The sequence below is a fragment of the Dermacentor silvarum genome, chromosome 7 (assembly GCF_013339745.2).
Source record: "Dermacentor silvarum isolate Dsil-2018 chromosome 7, BIME_Dsil_1.4, whole genome shotgun sequence".
Taxonomy (NCBI): Eukaryota; Metazoa; Arthropoda; class Arachnida; order Ixodida; family Ixodidae; genus Dermacentor; species Dermacentor silvarum.
The window spans coordinates 94448412-94466460 of NC_051160.1; the positions used below are offsets into that span (position 1 = coordinate 94448412).

The 18049-nt window shown below is 48.9% G+C and overlaps 1 protein-coding gene across 9 annotated transcripts in view; it reads right to left on the reverse strand.

Annotated features, from left to right (window-relative positions):
- Positions 1 to 9644, reverse strand: part of LOC119458283 (uncharacterized) — a 43709-nt gene extending 34065 nt beyond the window's left edge. For 4 of the 9 annotated variants that reach the window (XM_049671001.1, XM_049671006.1, XM_037720117.2 and 1 more), the window contains exons 1-3: positions 9423 to 9644; positions 3532 to 3668; positions 3378 to 3469 (exon numbers count right to left, since the gene is read on the reverse strand). Coding sequence is in view for 3 of the 9 variants with exons in the window: in XM_049671006.1 (XP_049526963.1) it covers positions 3378 to 3469; positions 3532 to 3668; positions 9423 to 9578 (385 nt within the window). In the remaining 6 variants the exon portion in view is untranslated. The other 5 variants (XM_049671005.1, XM_049671002.1, XM_049671004.1 and 2 more) reach the window with 3 other exon arrangements.
- Positions 9645 to 18049: the final 8405 nt, after the last annotated feature.

Genomic DNA, 18049 nt, shown 5'->3' on the forward strand with positions numbered 1-18049 from the left:
CGAAGGTTCCAGATTAATCCCTGATGCCCGCGTGTCTTCCAGAAAGTTCTAAACAATTCGCGTCGCTCATACAATCAGATTACATGGGCGTCGGTGACCACAGACGACGGATAGAAGCATTGATAACGTCCTAGAAGCTTCCAATGCAGGCGCGTCCTGCGCCGAGCGATAACGTTTAACATTTGTCAGCCAATGTTGAAAGCGGCCACCGGTGAAAGATAAACATGTGTACGTGTCAATATATATATGTGTGTGTGTGTGTGTGTGTGTGTGTGTGTGTGTGTGTGTGTGTGTGTGTGTGTGTGTGTGTGTGTGTGTGTGTGTGTGTGTGTGTGTGTGTGTGTGTGTGTGTGTGTGTGTGTGTGTGTGTGTGTGTGTGTGTGTGTGTGTGGTGTGTGTGTGTGTGGTGTGTGTGTGTGTGTGTGTGTGTGTGTGTGTGTGTGTGTGTGTGTGTGTGTGTGTGTGTGTGTGTGTGTGTGTGTGTGTGTGTGTGTGTGTGTGTGTGTGTGTGTGTGTGTGTGTGTGTGTGTGTGTGTGTGTGTGTGTGTGTGTGTGGTGTGTGTGTGTGTGTGTGTGTGTGTGTGTGTGTGTGTGTGTGTGTGTGTGTGTGTGTGTGTGTTGTGTGTGTGTGTGTGTGTGTGTGTGTGTGTGTGTGTGTGTGTGTGTGTGTGTGTGTGTGTGTGTGTGTGTGTGTGTGTGTGTGTGTGTGTGTGTGTGTGTGTGTGTGTGTGTGTGTGTGTGTGTGTGTTGTGTGTGTGTGTGTGTGTGTGTGTGTGTGTGTGTGTGTGTGTGTGTGTGTGTGTGTGTGTGTGTGTGTGTGTGTGTGTGTGTGTGTGTGTGTGTGTGTGTGTGTGTGTGTGTGTGTGTGTGTGTGTGTGTGTGTGTGTGTGTGTGTGTGTGTGTGTGTGTGTGTGTGTGTGTGTGTGTGTGTGTGTGTGTGGTGTGTGTGTGTGTGTGTGTGTGTGTGTGTGTGTACGGTGAAAATTCACAACTACATTGAGTGCTATAAATATTCATGTACGCTTTTGTAGGAAAGCAGCATGCCCTGCATTTCATCCAGACGTGTTCATTCCGCCAAATTATTCTCAACAATACCACGCCGATGCTCAAGGGACACTAAAGGAAAATTAAAAGTCAACCTAAAGTGATAGAGTAATGCTCTAGAACGTCTAAGGCGTCAATATAATCGCGAACAGAGCTTTAGTAGTCGATAAATTGAGGTAAATGCAGGACACGATAAGAGACTCCCCAGGGACACTCAGGTACTTACCCGACTACGAAAGCCCTCCTGAAAAAAATAATGTCACTAGTACTCATTTCGCTAGATTATAAGACGGAAGAAAACGCTACTTGTCTACTTCTATTAGATTCTTAGGCAAAAATAACTTTTTGGCGTTAGCTTTGATAACGACATGGTTGGTGTAATGGTTTCGTGTTCGCTCGACTCTGCACCGCATGTTTTCGAGTTTCAATAGTTCCGTTATCGCGTAGTGCTACGCAAGTGTTACTGGCTCGCTAAACTCGCACTTTAAATTGCAAGCAGCAGAGAATGCCACGTCCATATGATGTCGCGGGACGCCCGAATGGTCGGCGCGACGGCACGTCCACACGGTGGCCAGCTTCGTCGCCCGACGTCGCATTGCTGGAGTCCACGCTGCTTTCGCGCTCGGAAAAGATGGTGTCGAGGCCGTCGTCGTAGTACGCAACGACGCCGGCAGCGCGAGCCCTCAGCAGCATGTCACGCTCATCGGAACTTTTGGATTTCCAAGCAAGCACTTCTGTGGCTGAACCCAATAATAGAGGCTCCAGAAGACAGGATCACAGGCTCCGATAAATCTAGGCCAATATTGCGAAGCGGGATTTCCAGTAGTCTTTTTCTTATTGCAGAAAAACGCCTACAAGACAAAAAGAAATGGTCTGTTGTCTCCGCTTGGCCACAGAATGAGCATAATGGTGAGGGGACCAGACCAGACCTGTGTAAGTAAACGTTTAACGTAGGGATACGGCAGCGCAGCCTAGAAAGAAACAATCAGACTGGGAAACGAGTATTGTTTGAGAACGTCGCACCGGTGATTCATAAATTCTCAAGAACGTCTGCTTCCCGAACGCCGGCTTCCTTCTTCTCTTCTTCTGTTCACTCGTCCAGCATCCGTGTGTCTTCGTGATTGCCTGTTGGCCGAGGTTGTTGTCGTTGTTGTGGCGTCGAGTCATGGTCCACGACCGACCGCCGCTTGAAGTCTCGCAGGAAAGCATCAACAATTCTCAACACACCATCCTACACGCATTCGAGAGAGGACGCCTCAATCATACGAAAAGCACAAACGCACACATTACTCACACCACACTATACGCATTACATTAACAGGGACCCAGGCTCCCCCACTTGTAAACAGTGCGGGGCCTATCCATCAAATAAACACCTCTTGTGGGAGTGCCCTGCAAAAGTCATCTTCAAAAAGACAATACTTTCGAAATTACCACACAACCAGCGTCCTGGCAGCTGGGAGGAGTGGACCACTCCCCCACGAAGGTTTGAAAAACTATGGTGGCCGCTTCTGGTGCAGCACGTCAAGAACTTGCTGGGCCAGAAGGTATGAGCCTACCAGGAGGCCCGGACTTTAGTTCCTTCGGGGCTAATAAATGTTATTTCTCTCTCTATCTCTTGTTGTGGCCGAGGTGCCGCGTCAGGCGAGCTCGTGCCCGAATCCCTCCATTCTTGTTCTTCTTTTATAGTCACTGGCCGTCCGCCGCACCACACGCGCACATAAACGTCTTTGTACATGACAGTAGACCATCTCATGGACTAGAATTGTGCTATTTGCCGCAGGCAATTGGGAATTTTTTTTTTGGACAGGGTGCGCTGAAACGACCTGTATATGCAGAGAGTATGCTGTTTTGAAGATTCAATACAAGACATCTTTGTCGCCATTTCTCTGCACTGCTACTCTCTCTTTCTGCGTCTCGCTCATTTCATAAACACGCAAGAAATAATACTAATACTAAGAAATGTAGGTGGGTTTGACCACCCGAAACATTCAAAGCTCTCAATTTGCTTACAAAGCTATGTACCTGAGTGAGTGCTCTTGGAAATACTAGCACATTCAAACCCAATGTGCCCAATTAGCGTTTTACTGCTTCGTAGCTAAAGCCGTATGAGCATAAATCCTACTGTAGTGGTCTGAGGGAGTTTGGTTCTGACTGCATAGTTCGCTTTTCAGCATATTGCGGCTAAATAAATGCATCCACGACTTCCTCATGAAGAAGCAGGATTATTTGCCCGTGGGTCGTTTTGTACATAATTACGGATGAACCAGCCAACGAACGACGGAACATTCATGTGGTGAAAGAGCGTGCATTAGCTGCGGCTACTGGCTTACCTGGATCAGCGAGCAAAATCGTGTCATATTTGCCGGATGTGTTCCTCCGCTCGTCCAGTGACGCAAATGTCCCATTGATGGTCACGTTTATCCTGTTAGGGCGAAGAGGCTAGGCTGTGTGAGTTTATCCCGCAATGGAATTTTGCCATTTTACCTGTTGCCCTTTAGGTAAAAATGTCTTCTAAATAGAACAAAAGTATCCGTTATATTGATCTTCACGTCAACTTTGCATTGGAGCTTTAATCGCTCGGTCGACCTGAGTGTCCATATAACTTCGTCTGTGTTGAAAAACTGGAATAGAACAACGAAGATGAAAGGCGTAATTTACCGAGATTGTCAATCCGATAATTTACCGAGATTGGCTCCTAATTTGCCAGTTACACTATACAAACAGGCAATACAAAATTTTGCTCTTTATTTCAAAATTGTACAACTTTCCGTAGCATGTTAGTGAAACTGAGAAATCTCACAAAGGTACATCGCATTCTGGCCTTCCCAATCACGTATGCCCCAAATGGCAAAAAGAAACGAATTGACGCAAAGCCTATGTAGTGTATGTGCGACGCCGAAATTGCCACATAAACATACATGTTTCATAATGATGACGATTTACATGGACAGCACCAGTTCGGATTCTCTGCACCAGCTATAGTTAACCGATGCGAGGCTGTCATAGAAAGGAGATAGTATTGTTATTGTGTAAGACTTTGCGGCGCGAACAATTGGTATTTTCGGTTCTACCTCTCCCATTCACCCATCATTTTACCGTATATCAGCAGTGAGCGTTGACAACATTTGTCATAGGTCAAAGTATAACGAATTCGCATGCTCAATGCCTGAAGAAAGAAGTCACAGTTTCGCCCGACAGGAGAAGCATTGATTGCGGTATCAAATTATTAGACAGCTGTGCGAAGTAAGGTTATACGTTTTATCAGCTGCATAAACTGCTGTAAACATTCGCTTCTAACGAAATTCACGAGCACGTTGTCACGCGTGCACGGACATACACGTACACATCTCACTCGATGACCGCGGACACTCGCTGTCACAACGCTGGCGCAACGAAGAGCGGCAGCAGCGGCGAGCGAATTCACCTTCGTGCTACCTCTCGCTTGAACGCGAACAAGGCACGCGAGAACACAGTGCACATGAAGCCGTGAGCTTTATCTGGCCGGCTAACCTTCGAACCCAGAGCAGATTGCCTCCAAGATAGGACGCATGCGGCCGTGCTCATGTGGCGCAGCTGGAGTATAAGAGGAGATGCGCCACTAACCTGCGCCCCCCCCCCCCCCCCGCCCTCTCCTAGCGCACCCACATCTCCCCGCCCCCCGCCCTTGAGCGAGTGAGAAGATGGCACGCACCCTCCGCGCCTTCCTCCCTTGCGAGCGCCAGAAGACAGCTCCGGATAACCCCCCCCCCCCCCCCGGATTCTTCACAAGCTCAAAAGAAGCCAAACAAGCATGGTGCACCGGATTCGCCTTGGTGTCGCATTCACGAATCGGTATAGACATATGACTGGTTGCACTGACACTAGCCCCAATTGTCAATACTGCCAGGTACCAGAAACACTTGATCATATATTTTGCGTTTGTCCCGCGTACGCGCAAGAACGACAGAAACCGGTCTCTTCAATTGCAAAAGTCGGTAAGAAGCCCCTATCAGACGAGTTTCTGTTAGGTCCTTGGCCCAATGCAAGCAGCGCAGCCCTGATAACCAGTGCTGCTATAATCTTTCTACAAGCCACTGAGCTGGACGCACGGCTTTAGAGATGACATAACTCTGTAAACTTCTATATACACACCTCCTACTCTTATCATCATCATCGTCATTCATTAACCCTTTTGCTCCCCGTCCCTTTTCCCCAGTGTTGAGTAGCAGGCCAGAGCGAGTTACAGCTCAGGCCAACCTCTCTGCCTTTCTGTAAATATTTCTCTCTCTCTCTCTCTCTCTCTATATATATATATATATATATATATATATATTTTTTTTTGTGCCAGCTGAGCCCATGTCTTGCTTGCAAATTTGTTAATGTCGTCACGTTGTCGTCATCATACTTGCCATTTATCTCTCGTGAGCTCTCCGTCGATGAAACAGGCGATTGCTTGTTCACAAAAAGTGGCGGCTAATCCAGACTACCATGGCCGAACACCATTTTAAACGTTTTTAAAGTTTCCAGTCAAACGTTTAAGGACTTGAAGATGGCTTGTAATGAGTGAAATGCAGCACAATCGAATGCATGGGCAGCCGATATCATCATCAGAAGCCTGAAGCGCGTTCTGAAGTAAACAAATAAACAGAATAAACACTAAAATGTTTTCTACCTTGGTAATAATAGTATATACGTAGGAGAAGTGGGTTCTGCGGTAGCTTATAAGTATTTGGCCACATTTTACGGCTATTTGATTATGAGGCACGCCGTAGTCAGGGACTCCAGATTATTTTGACCACCTAAGGTTCTTTAACGTGCACCGAATACAGGGAACACGGGCGTTTTTACATTCCACCCCGATCGAAATGCGGCTGCTGCGGCCTAGATTCGATTCCGCACCCTCTGGCTTAGTAGTGCAATGCCTTATCTACTACGCCACCACGGCGGCTCTTTTCAATGTTAGAAATTAAAGCAACCACAGCAGTGTACCCACCTCCTCTCAGCGGTATGTCTTGCCTGCAGCGAATTTAATTGCGAGGGACGCCACCGTTCTACGCTGGGCTATTCATCCACCGCCTTACATTATGTGACATTTGCATCTCGTTATCTTGAATTAGCTTCATGTTTAGCACAGTATGGAGGCTGAGGGACAATTCTCCCGTTGGTCCTGCCATTTGTTTTCGTCACATGGTTTTATTCACGTGCTACAAAGCCCACCCTCGCTCTTTTAAAATTTTAATTTCTGTTTTTCACATGCCAAAACAAGGTTCTGATTATGAGGCACACAGTAGTGGGGGACTCCGCATTTAATTTGACCACCTGGAATTCTTTAACGTGTACCCGATGCACTGTGCATGGGTGTTCTAGCATTACGCTCTCATCGAAAAGGAGGCCACTGCGGCAGCGGATCGACCTCTTGACCTCGTGTTTGGCAGCGCAATGTCAAAGTCCCTACGCCACCACGTTCAGTCGCAAACACAAGAAGAGAGATGCAGTGCCCGTACTCAGAAACATCTTTACGCGAGAACCGTTCGAGAGCTCCCATGCCAGGCAATGGTCATATTTGACATTTTATTATCGAGGGTGACCGATCACTGGCAAACTGCAGTGAGGCACGAAAGGCTTCGTGAATTGGGCCGGAGTTAAGCTGCTCAATCAGTACGGACTATGGCCGTCTCTTCTGTTTGAGCCGCCACTGTATACCATGCGGTAAAAACATAACTTGAGATGAGAAGTGAAATCGGCATCGTGACTATACCGGCATCATGAGGCCCACACTCGCTCGTAGACACTCACAACAAATCCATTTTACAGCGGAGCTGTTATGCGCTAGTTTCCAGCGGATCGCTGCGTCTGTATACCGAGCGCGTAAACCAAAAACCATCATGATCAGCAATGGCTCGAGCGTCGTCGTCTTCCACAGCTGGCTCGTTGGCACCACTCGGCGCAACCGCGCGAACGCGCTCCTGCCACTGCTCGTGCGTTCGTCATCTTCTTCCACAGTTGGCGTCCTTGCACAAAAAAAAAACTGAAAAGAGCTAATGAGTGTATCTCTTTGGCTGGTGGCGTCACGCACTGCATAGGCACGTTATCTCAGTTGCGTTCCCGTAGTGGGATGGGTAGGCCGCGTATTGTGTGGACCGAGGAAGAACCGCATGCCTACGAAGAACGACGGCGCGAACAGAAAAAGGGAATGGGCGCGAAGGCGGCGGGTGGCTGCTAACGCCGAGTCCATGTCGGTCGACGGCTCTGGTTCGTCACGTATTCTCACACCGGAGGAAGGACAGCGTGCCCGTGTACACCAACATCGACAACAGAAACGCGTATGGGCACGCCGACGGCGGGAGGACAATACGGACGATGACCGGGCCGCTAAGGCCAAGCGTTTGCGTATCGCGCGTCAGGACCCGGAATACCGCAAGGCGGAAAATGCTAGCAAAGGAGACCTGGAGAACTTTATGATTGACGCCTTTGGTTGGGTAACCCCTAACGACTCCACTCCCATCGTGATTGGGGGTGATTTCACCGTATACTCAAGGGAAATAAATATACCTGGTAGCGAAGCTTCGATAGAAGTCCATACGTTTAAAACATGCATGGCAGTTCATCGGCGGTGTGAGGAGTGGAACACTTCCGGCGAAAGAAAAAATAATATGACGTCACATCCGTTAAAATAGAAGTGACGTCAGCTAGTTCTCAAAGGTGTGAAATTTGTTTTCGGACGCCTGTCATTAGAGCTGTATATTCAAATGCCCCGCCATTCGACTTGGACGTTTCGAGCTTTCAGCGCGGAATGCGATGCAGGAAAAGGTCAGCCGTACGGGTGTCGAAATCGCACCCCTGAACAGAACATACTTTCTTTGGAGGCCGGCGGACGCTTTGGGCGTGGAGTGCTCGTCCTGTCGTCGGACGCCAAGCCCGTCGGTCAGCGCTGTCGCACGAAAATAACTAAAGTAAACAATTATCTGGTGGCTGCAACTCACTACTTTTGACTTAACAGATTAAGAAAGAATGAAACTACCCTCGTCACCAAATTCAGACAAGCGTCGACAAGCAAAACAACCAACATGTGAGGGGGTCTTATTGTAACCGGTGAACTTTACGGGCGCGCCTTTCTGCACACTTCAAGAGCTGCATTGCATTGCAAGTGACAGCGGCGTGAACGCCCACCACTATGTGTGGGCGCTCTTAAGGTGGGTGCTGGAAAAAAAAGTATTTATTTATGATGATCAAGTGAAATACAGTTCTTTCTTCTTTTGTCGCCATGCGTATACGAAATTAGTTAGGCATTTTATTTTCGTTGAATGAATCTAACTGTATCTCGCATTAATTCAAAAACACTTCTTTCTTTTCCATGGCAATGTTTGTTCCCTCCAAACATAGTCGCGCTTCAATCGCTGCTTCCATAACCCTTGCTGATGTCGGTGACAATTCGTTCTGAACCGTATTTCGCCCAAAGCTCCGCGACCTATTTGGATCGACCTTGGCTCGGACAGACGGAAAGTGGTTGTTGGCGCTTCTGATGGAAAGGTTGGGCATTCAGGGCTATACAAACATCGGTGGGTCTACCACACGTCATAAGGTGCTGCGTAGACTTGACGTTCGCGAAGAACTTTTCAAGTATTTTTACAGAACTCATGGCCGTCAAACATAGCGACCACAAAGCTAGAATCCCTTTAGTGACGAAATACTAAAGACCCGAGAAAATGAAAATTCATGCGGTATGTGTCTTTATTGAAATCAATATATAGTTTATCACCATATATACAGCTCTACTGGTCATCCACCTTTACCGAGTAGAATGGCACAGATTTTTTTTATCGTCCTCGTTATGCGATCAGGACGAAGACACCGTGGCATAACAGACGATTGTTTGTCTATTTCGTGGTTTCCGCAAACTGCATTCCACATTAAAGATATTGAAGATATCTTTTTTTTCTGAGTTTGTTACGGCCTTTTCGTTTTCCTTATTCCGACGGATAGGCTACATTCCGCCCCTCGCTAATTTTTATAGCACTCAGTTTTCGTTAAAAGGCAGAGACCTCCAAGTGCCAGCAATTGAACGAACCGCCAAGAAGCGCTCTTCTCGCCGAGGTGATCCGCATCAAGTTATGGTCACTGTGAAACTGGTTGCGACCCTCTCGCTGTTGCAAAGATGGCATGTCTTCCAGCGTTTTCGCCATTTAACCTTGAGAAATAACGAGCCCGCCCTTAACTGAGCGCTATACACACGCGGAGAGAAGTTTACTCACGGTCGAAAGGCAGCATCATTTCACGTTGCACCAAAGATCAGAAACACAATAACCGACATGCGAGTGTTGCACTATTGCACGCGTCTTCACTAAATATTATTTTAAGGCACAATAGATGGAACTGTACTGCGCATTCGTACTTACTTTTTTTATGTCACATGTGGTGCATAACAGCTGTTTCAATGTGCTGAGGTCACCTCTTAAAGCCACAACCGTCGACAGTAACAGAATGAAGACGAATAAAATCGGCAATCTTTTCATAGTTTGTTTCGCGATATGCTCGTTTCGCGAAGGGAGCATATCCTCAACAGCACCATCTGCTTTTCCTCCGCAATTATTTCAATGCACTTGCTAAGTAGCATAAACAAAGAAACTACTGCTGTATATGATCCATCTTAGTGACATGCCTGGCATTCTTACTTTTGTGAGCCGAGAATAGCCACAAACGTAGAGATCACAGACCAAGACGAGACATTTGTTCATTTTTTGTTTATTCAGGCGACTAAGCCCGTCGGAAAATAACGTATTTTTCTGTTCCTACCGCAATTGCCGCTATCTGCTACCTTTTGTCGTGTAAGGTAGATCGACATATGGCTTTTCAGGCGAGCTGTGGCCACAACCACGCGTTCGCTCATCGAGAAGCCCGCCACGTGCGTAGGGCATGAAACGCTGTCGTAGAGAACTTACATATGCGTGTACGTCGCCTTTGCGTTCTGAGAATTCGCACTGGCTACCTGCAAGAGATCAACGCGCTCGATTTGTCCACAGGAGCGGATGCAGACCTATTAAGTTTTCTATGTATCAGTGATTCGTCGTCCGTGAGCGCCGAGAACGCACTGTAAGAAAGCCAACTTATACAATGGAACTATCTGCGCATCTGCGCACACAATCTTCGAACACTACAGTTTACATTCGCAGTTGTACCGATAAGAACAATGGGCAATGCAACGCCACGCTACCCAGACGAACTGTATATATCTGCATTGCATTACGCGTGTCACGCAATGTATTCGCGGCCTTTACCATGGGTAAGCCGCGGGTGCAGCGCATGGCAGAACAAGAGGCTGCCGTACGCGAACCTAAGCGCGAGCGAGATCGTGCACGTAAGGCCGGTCCCGTGTGTCGGCAACGGCATGTAGTCCGTGAAAGTGTGAGTGTGTGTGTGTAATCAACGCTACATGATCTAAAATAAAGCCTAAGCAACTTAACGACATGTGTCTTCATTCAACTTCAACGCTCAAAAAATACAATCCTAAACAAGCAATCAAATCACATAACCATCGCATCGGGTCGCTCAGCATTTCTTGGGTACGTTGCGTGGTCATTAGGTTTGGACTTTGATTCAGTTTGCATGGGAGAAAGCTTCGCGTTCAACCATGTTTCTTTGAGAAAGGGGCTTTTATTTTATTTGCCTTCGTTTTTAGGATGCAGTGCAGGGGGCTCACCTGCTGGCCACCCTCCTATAACCACGAGAGGCGATAAGAATTGGAAACTGTTTATTTTGCCTAGTAGTAGTAGTCGTCGTGTTGTCATTTTCGTTTCGAATTTATCACGCCACCCGCTCATCCTCACCCTTTATTGAGAGTGCCGAATCTAAAACCTCGTCTACCACCGCCACTATAAGTAGAACACACGACCGTGGGTAATATGCAATGTCATGTTCGACATGTTTATCGACATGTTTTTGAGACGCATCTGCAAAATCCTCAAGTCGGAATATTGGAGACAGGTGAGGCATCTGCAAGACTGGCTGAAGTGTATGTGCATGGGAGGGAACCATGGGTGGGTCTACATGCGTCAGTTTGAGGATCTGTCCAGCATTTCTGCACGCTTCGCTGAGTTTTGCGGGAACTTGGTGAGACCTAACCTCCCGAGGAAAAAGAAAGCGTCTCCTCAGACTAGTTCGGTCTTGTACCAGGATGGCACAACGTTACCACCGGCTATGCACGCCCTCCTAAGTAAGGAACCCAAGTACAGCCTACACCCACGTGTCGAGGAGTATGAGCTGCTTGCTAAGGCTCAGGCAGTCGCAAGGCCCCACAGCAGGAAAAGGACCGTTGTCATTCTGAGGGTGTAGACTGTCTCCTGCGTACTCAAGACCAGTTACAGGAAAGAAAGAAGGATATTTTCCGCCCGGTGGTAGATCATTTTCGTCAAAATGGGTTGACCTTCATACAGTCAGACAAGGAGGGAGGTTTTGTTGTTCAGCGTACATAATGCTTCAATGAAAGAGCCTGCAGGGCGATGGAAAAACACTTTAAGCCTGCTTCGATGAAACCTGCCAAGGCAAGGAAGAACGCGATGATATTGTTAGAGAAGTGCAACCAAGGATGGTTGGCTAAGGCAGCGGAAAAGTGCAGTAACGACCGGCTTCACACGGCAACTGGGCAAACGATCACAAGGGCTGACTCTATCCGGGGTTTTAGTCATGATAATCGAGGCCAACAGACTCACCTCGCACGTGGAGGGAGTAATTAGACTAATCTCCAGGGTATCCAACAATAGAGGAGTGCTCAAAGAAGACAACCTTCTCAGGATTTACCACGCGTTCCTAATAAGTCATGTAAAATACGTTGCACTTATGCACAAATGGCAAGTTCACGAGAGAACCAAACTAAACACGCTCATTCGCAAGAGTATAAAGAGGGTCCTTGGCCTCCCCATGCGTACTAACACCGAGAGCCTCATGAGCCTCGGTATTCACAACACCCAAGAGGAAGTCATCGAAGCGCAGCAGACGGCGCAGCTTGCTAGACTTTCGTCCACCATCGCGGGGCGAAAAATTCTTAAATGCGTTAAGATCAATCCCATTTTTGCGATGGAACGCAACAGCAGCTGCCAAATCACACGAGATCTTACATTAAGGTTTCTCCGCTGCCGAGGAACGTACTACCACAACACAATACAGGCGGAAGTTTGGCTAGGGCCTCTGCACTCCTGACACACGCACACGCGTCGGAAGCATGTTTCGTCGATGCGGCTCCGTACGAGCGTTCCGCTAGCAACACCTCCCGCTTTGCGGTCGTCGCGTCACTGACACCAAGGGCCGGGTACTTTCGGCCGCATCAATCATTACCTCGTCGCCCGGTAAGGCAGAACAGCTAGCCCTAGCATTAGCGCTGTTAGATCCAAGCAAAACGGAAGTCTACACAGACTCGAGATCGGCAACCAGAGCATTCGCATCTGGGGCCGTCTGTAAGGGATACTTGAAGGAAAGGTACTTGTTCATCACACCATCACTTGGTTCCCGGCCCAAGTAGGGTCGAAAGTAGGGGGGCTTGTCAACGACAACGAATTGGCCCATGCTCGGGCACGAGGTCTCGCTTGCCGCGCCGGGCTATCCGGGGCCGGTGCACCGGGCGAGGCCCGCGACGGGTCTGGTCCGATGGTGGCAGAGACGGAATCCCCCCCCCCCCCTTTAGGGAAATACTCTCCACCTTTAACGAAGTCACAAAGCATTATCAACTTGCTCGCAGTGCATTTCCGTTGCCCCACCGAAACCTATCACGGCCTCAATCGGTTACGCTTAGGTTATTACAAACGCACTCGTATCCAAGCCTCTCGATCTACAGTCGTTTCGCGGAGGTCTCCCCTTCGTGTCCCAACTACAGCGGATACAGCGATTTTAACCATATGCTCTGGGAGTGCCCCTTTTTACAGCACCACACGCACCAAGTGATCTCGCAAGACTATACTTTATTCACTAATCAAGAGTCATCACTGGTTCCATCAACTCAAGGCTGTCCAAAAGGCCCACGATGCGGCGGTGAGGCTTGGCCTTCCCGTCCCGACGTGGGGAGCGGCCCGCGGTCCTCCCTCCATGAAAACGGGGAGTGACTACTTCAGGACCTCAATAAAGTTTACTACCTACCTACCTACTTCAAACCAGAACTTACGCGAACCCGGTACATCTTAACCGCATGTTTACAGATTTATAAACTCAGGCCAAATGTAAGTTATGTAATGATAGAGTAGCCACCCTAGAACACAATACTCTGGGATTGTGAAATAGTTCAGAGGCGAATTGCAGTCCCCCCGGATGAACTAAGGGCGCGGAGGAGAACCGCACTGACTAGCTCTGATCTTCAGGACCAACTTTGGGCCATCCAGCAAGCCCGAGAAGCTACCGAGAGACAGGGTCTCTCTGCTGCCCCCGGCGTGGCCTAGACCCAGGCCATCAATTTGCCGGATATTTATTAAAGTTGACTCACACACACACCTACCTACTACCCACTTGCCCTTTAATTCATACGAACAATACGAAGCGTTGACCGTTTCCAAATTGAGGAATAAACACCTCAAGCAAGCACGATGCCAACATGAGCGTTGCAACTGCCATATATATATATATATATATATATATATATATATATATAACTTTTTAGGTGTGAAGCACGTTATGCGCCCGGGCTGTTAGTGTCTCCTGTCGTAATCAGTCGTCGTCGTCGTCGTAGGTAAGCAAGCGGCTCGTGCTCGCGCTGGGCATGCGCTCGTGCCACTGCTCCCGCGTTCGTAGTCGTCGTCGTCTTCCACAGTTGGCTGCGTTGCCACTCAACATTCCAGCGTAGAGTTTTACTTCTCTTCTGTCGTAATGGGGAGGCCGCGTTTACGGGGTTATCAGCCATTGCTTAAGGCAGTATCAGTCCATTAGCGGTGCATCACTGCATGCTTCGCACCTACCCTGGTTTCACGTTAGTGGAGCTGCATTTCGCTCAATGGGTCATTCGAGCACCGAGTTTTTTCATTCGCCACACCCCCATAGTGGGTTTGTGCCATTGTCAGAGATATCATCATCGTCATCCAAGGGCGCCTGCCCGCTCAGTTGGTGCCACGTATCACGAACAATCAGATGTGCGGGTCCGGCTCTCGTCCCCGGCATTTCCATCTGGCTCCGAAACCCTCCATGTCGTCCGGCGCTCGACACTCGGCGATGGAAAAAGTCCACAGAGCGCCTGGCATCTTCCGGACCGCGCGCATTGCTCGCCCGTGGAGGACTGCGAGGCTGTCCTTCCAGACGTCGCGGCAGCCTCACATCTGCGCTGTCGGCGCCCTTCGCTCTAGTTGGAAGCAACGGCCCCATCCACCCGCAGCCGCGCCGACCACCTACCCGACGCGAGCGTCCACGGCGAAAGGCAACGCCGAGACACCAATCGAGCGCGAGGCGTCTGTGCCGAAGACCCGCTGGAGGAAGGAGCTGCAGGCGACCGCTGCCGACAGCAGCAGTGCCGGTCCTTGGCGAGTGCCTCCCGCTGCCAAGGCGACTCGGGTAAGTGGCTCGACTAAGGACGCCGGTCAGCCTACAGCAGCCAGGGCGAGGACTTGGGTTCCGGCGTCGCGGCATCCGAAGCTGCCGCCGCCGGTAGGACACCGAGCAGCGCGAAGAAGGTCTCAGACGCCGCGCTGCCACATCACCAGGTCAACGCTCCGTCAAACAGCGCGGGGTTGCCAGACATCGCTCGGTTCTCTTCCCCAAGTGCGTGATCCCACTGGTGGTACCAGTCGAAGTGCCACTGGGCAGGAACGACCAGAGGCACGGTTCGGAGGGGTGGACGCCTGAAAGGAGGCGCCAGCGATCGCGCTCCTCTTCCTGCTAGCGGTGCCGGCGCTCGAAGTCGGAACGCTGGGAGTCCCACTGGCATCCCCGATAACGTCCACCCATGGCCACGGCGGGTCAGAGCACCAAAACTGCTGCCGCCCTGCAGCCAACAGTCTTTGCACTGCAGTTACTATCTACCGGACTCGCCGGCAAGCTCGGCTCGCATTCGCTTAAGTTTATTTCGAACAGACGCGCATATCTGAACGCGTTGCAAGCAGTATTTAAGGCAATAAATCGAGTCTATGGTTGTCATTGCGCTTTAAGGCTCTTTATTGCGAAGTATTCTTTGCTGCATTATTGGCACTTGGAAGTAGGTAAGTTGTAGGTAGGTACGTAGGTTCTTGTTCTGCCTTGTTTTAATAAAAAGAAAAGAAATCGAGGACGCTTAAGCTTCGCCTTTAAGAGGGGAACGCGATAGCATTCAAAGATGTCTGACTGCTTCTCACGCTTCCCGGCAACTGCAGCAAATGTAACCGGAATGTTTACCGGGAAACGCTGGCCGCGAGAGCACGATTAAAAGACAGGAGAAACGACACACAGGGACACACATTACGCCAAGTGCCTCGAGCAGCCAGTCGCGCGGATTGCCTGCTTGCTTCCTATATCATGGCTCATACCCACTACGGGGGATTGGCCAAGAAGCCGGCGGTTAAACGAGTGGGGCGGGGGGAGAAAGCTTGAGGGAAAAACTGTTGTGAGGGAACAGTTGAAATAATGTTGCGCGTATTCGCGGGCTTGTTTCACACTCGGAAAAACACAATTATGTAGCCCGTATGACCAACAGAAAGCTGTATCGGGAGTTTTTGAAGTTGCTCTAAAATTTTCTCATTCAGACTTTTAATCTAATCATACTTTAGAATTTGAATAATAATTAAGCCTGATTATGTTATTAGGCGGTATGCAGAGAATAACCTGAATGCCTCCAAGCAACAGTAAACATCATTACCTTGGTTCTGTCCAGCTACGTGGCATTTTCCTATTTTGAAAGTTTGGCCCAAGTTACGTGAATCTCTGTATACATGGCCATTTTCGTTCATGGGACGCCAACGCTGGCTACGACGCCAACACCGGATTTTCTGCGACACGTGGCCCTTAACGCTGTCGCGTTAAAAAATGGCTGCGGCTTAGCTCAGCTAACCCCGGATATGCAAAGCAAAAGCTTGGCTTAGCCCGGTTAAGTCTTGGTTTCACTTGGTTAACCTTTGATTTAGCTGTAATTATTATAGTTAGGTATACACTCATCGTTTGGCTAGGAATAAATTATAATCCGACAAGTCCAAGCGTTTTGCGAGCCGAACGGCTCGCTCTTCCTCAGTCTCCGACGCTAGCTTCGCGCGCTTGGCATTCCGGACCCTCTCCAGTGAAGCAGCTCGCCCCGCAATATCCGCGGGGTGGTCAGCGACGGCTCAAAGCCTCCCGCTCACGCGCAACGCTCAGGGAAGACGGCCCAGCCACGCTCTCATCCATGGCCAAGCTCGCACTTACTAGGCGAACTCCTCCTTAGCTCCTCCTAGCCACTCTCATTAATTTTTTTTCCTGAAAGTCTGATTAATAGCTGTATACAATTCTCATCAGAACTACCAGAAATTCTGGTCACATTGTGATGCGTTTTTGTGATGAGTGCTTGATAACATTCTGCATGTATTTGGCCACCGCGTTTCTGGTGAATTCTTGGTTACTGAGTTTGTGGTGCGTCCGTGATTACCGAGTTTGTGGTGCATTCTTGATTACTGCGTGTGCGGTGCATTCTTGGTTACTGCGCTTCTGGTGCATTCGTGATTACTCCTGTTCTGGTGCATTCTTGATTACTGTGTTTCAGGTGCATTCTTGATTACTCTATTTCTGCTGACCCTCTGAGGCATTTTCTTGGGTAAGTCCCAATTGTTTCTGACAATATTGTATTGGATATGTGATAAATTCATGACTTGCATCAGCATTTGCAAAATTTCCCTCGGATCACAACCTCCGCCCCATGTCACAAACAACTAGGACCGCGAGACGGTACGATCAAAGCTGGCCAACCAGCCATCCACTGGCTCTGCTGTGTACTTTTTGCAATGTACCCTCAGTTGCATTTAGAAGCAGCATTAGCATGGACGGCAGTAAGCATGACACACTAAACAGGAGTAAATAGGTGCTAAACATTACTTCCTATAAGTGAATACAGTACAATCTATCTACTCCAGCTCTCGAGCCAACATTGAAGAAAGGCCTATTTTTGAGGTGCCGGGTTGTTGTAGCAAACTTGCTCCATGTGTAGCCTGCAGGAAATGTAATGCAGAGGTTCATAGGTTTGCAAAGTATCCACAGCCGTAAGTGCAATGCTTCACATCGATTATCTGAATGGCAGACAATACTCGGCAGAATGGATACTAGACTACTTTATGGCTGTTCAAGTTGAACCCCTAGGCACTGCCCTATATGTATGGTGGCGCAGATGTATCCTATAGAGCCCCCAACATTAAAAAATTATGTTTTAACCCAAAAATATATTTTTTCTCTTTCGCTGTACGATGCAATTAAAAGGCTGTTCTGCGCACTCTGATTATCACGGGAACCTCTGAATTGTTACTGTTGCTGCTCCCCATTGGGGCACTTCAAGTACGCGTGACGCGAAATCTCATTGAGCGAGACATCACTTAACTCGGGACTGGAATTTCTCCCTAGAAAACGAGAGCATCCGCGCGTTTCTTTGTACTTACAGCTGTTTTCACGGTGTGCATTTGCGTTAAGACATGATTGCCACGCGTGACCTATGTACCGTTATTGTCTGTTTGGAATGACAAAACCTGCTGAGAGGAACTCAGCGCATGTGATCGTATCTTCTATTTCGTCCGCGTTTACGGTTATTGCGCTGACGAATCATGAACCTTAAAGTTTCGTGTTTGCCTTCCACAAACTTTTTAGGACTTTCGGAGAGCTCTGAAACGACTCGTCGAATTTGAGTCGCGGTGCTCCTCCTGGTATCAATGACGAGAAGCATTCGCACTGGCTTCCAAAACATTACCCTGGGGTGCTTTATGTATCCAGCCCATCTATATTATACATGAAAATGCCTCTACCAGGGCCTCACCCAAGAGCGATACAAAAGTGACTAGTTTCCGAAGATGCGGACGCGTGCGTGGCGTGGTCGCGACTTTCGGGCCATTCCGATACCGTGCAGATTTCAGATCAA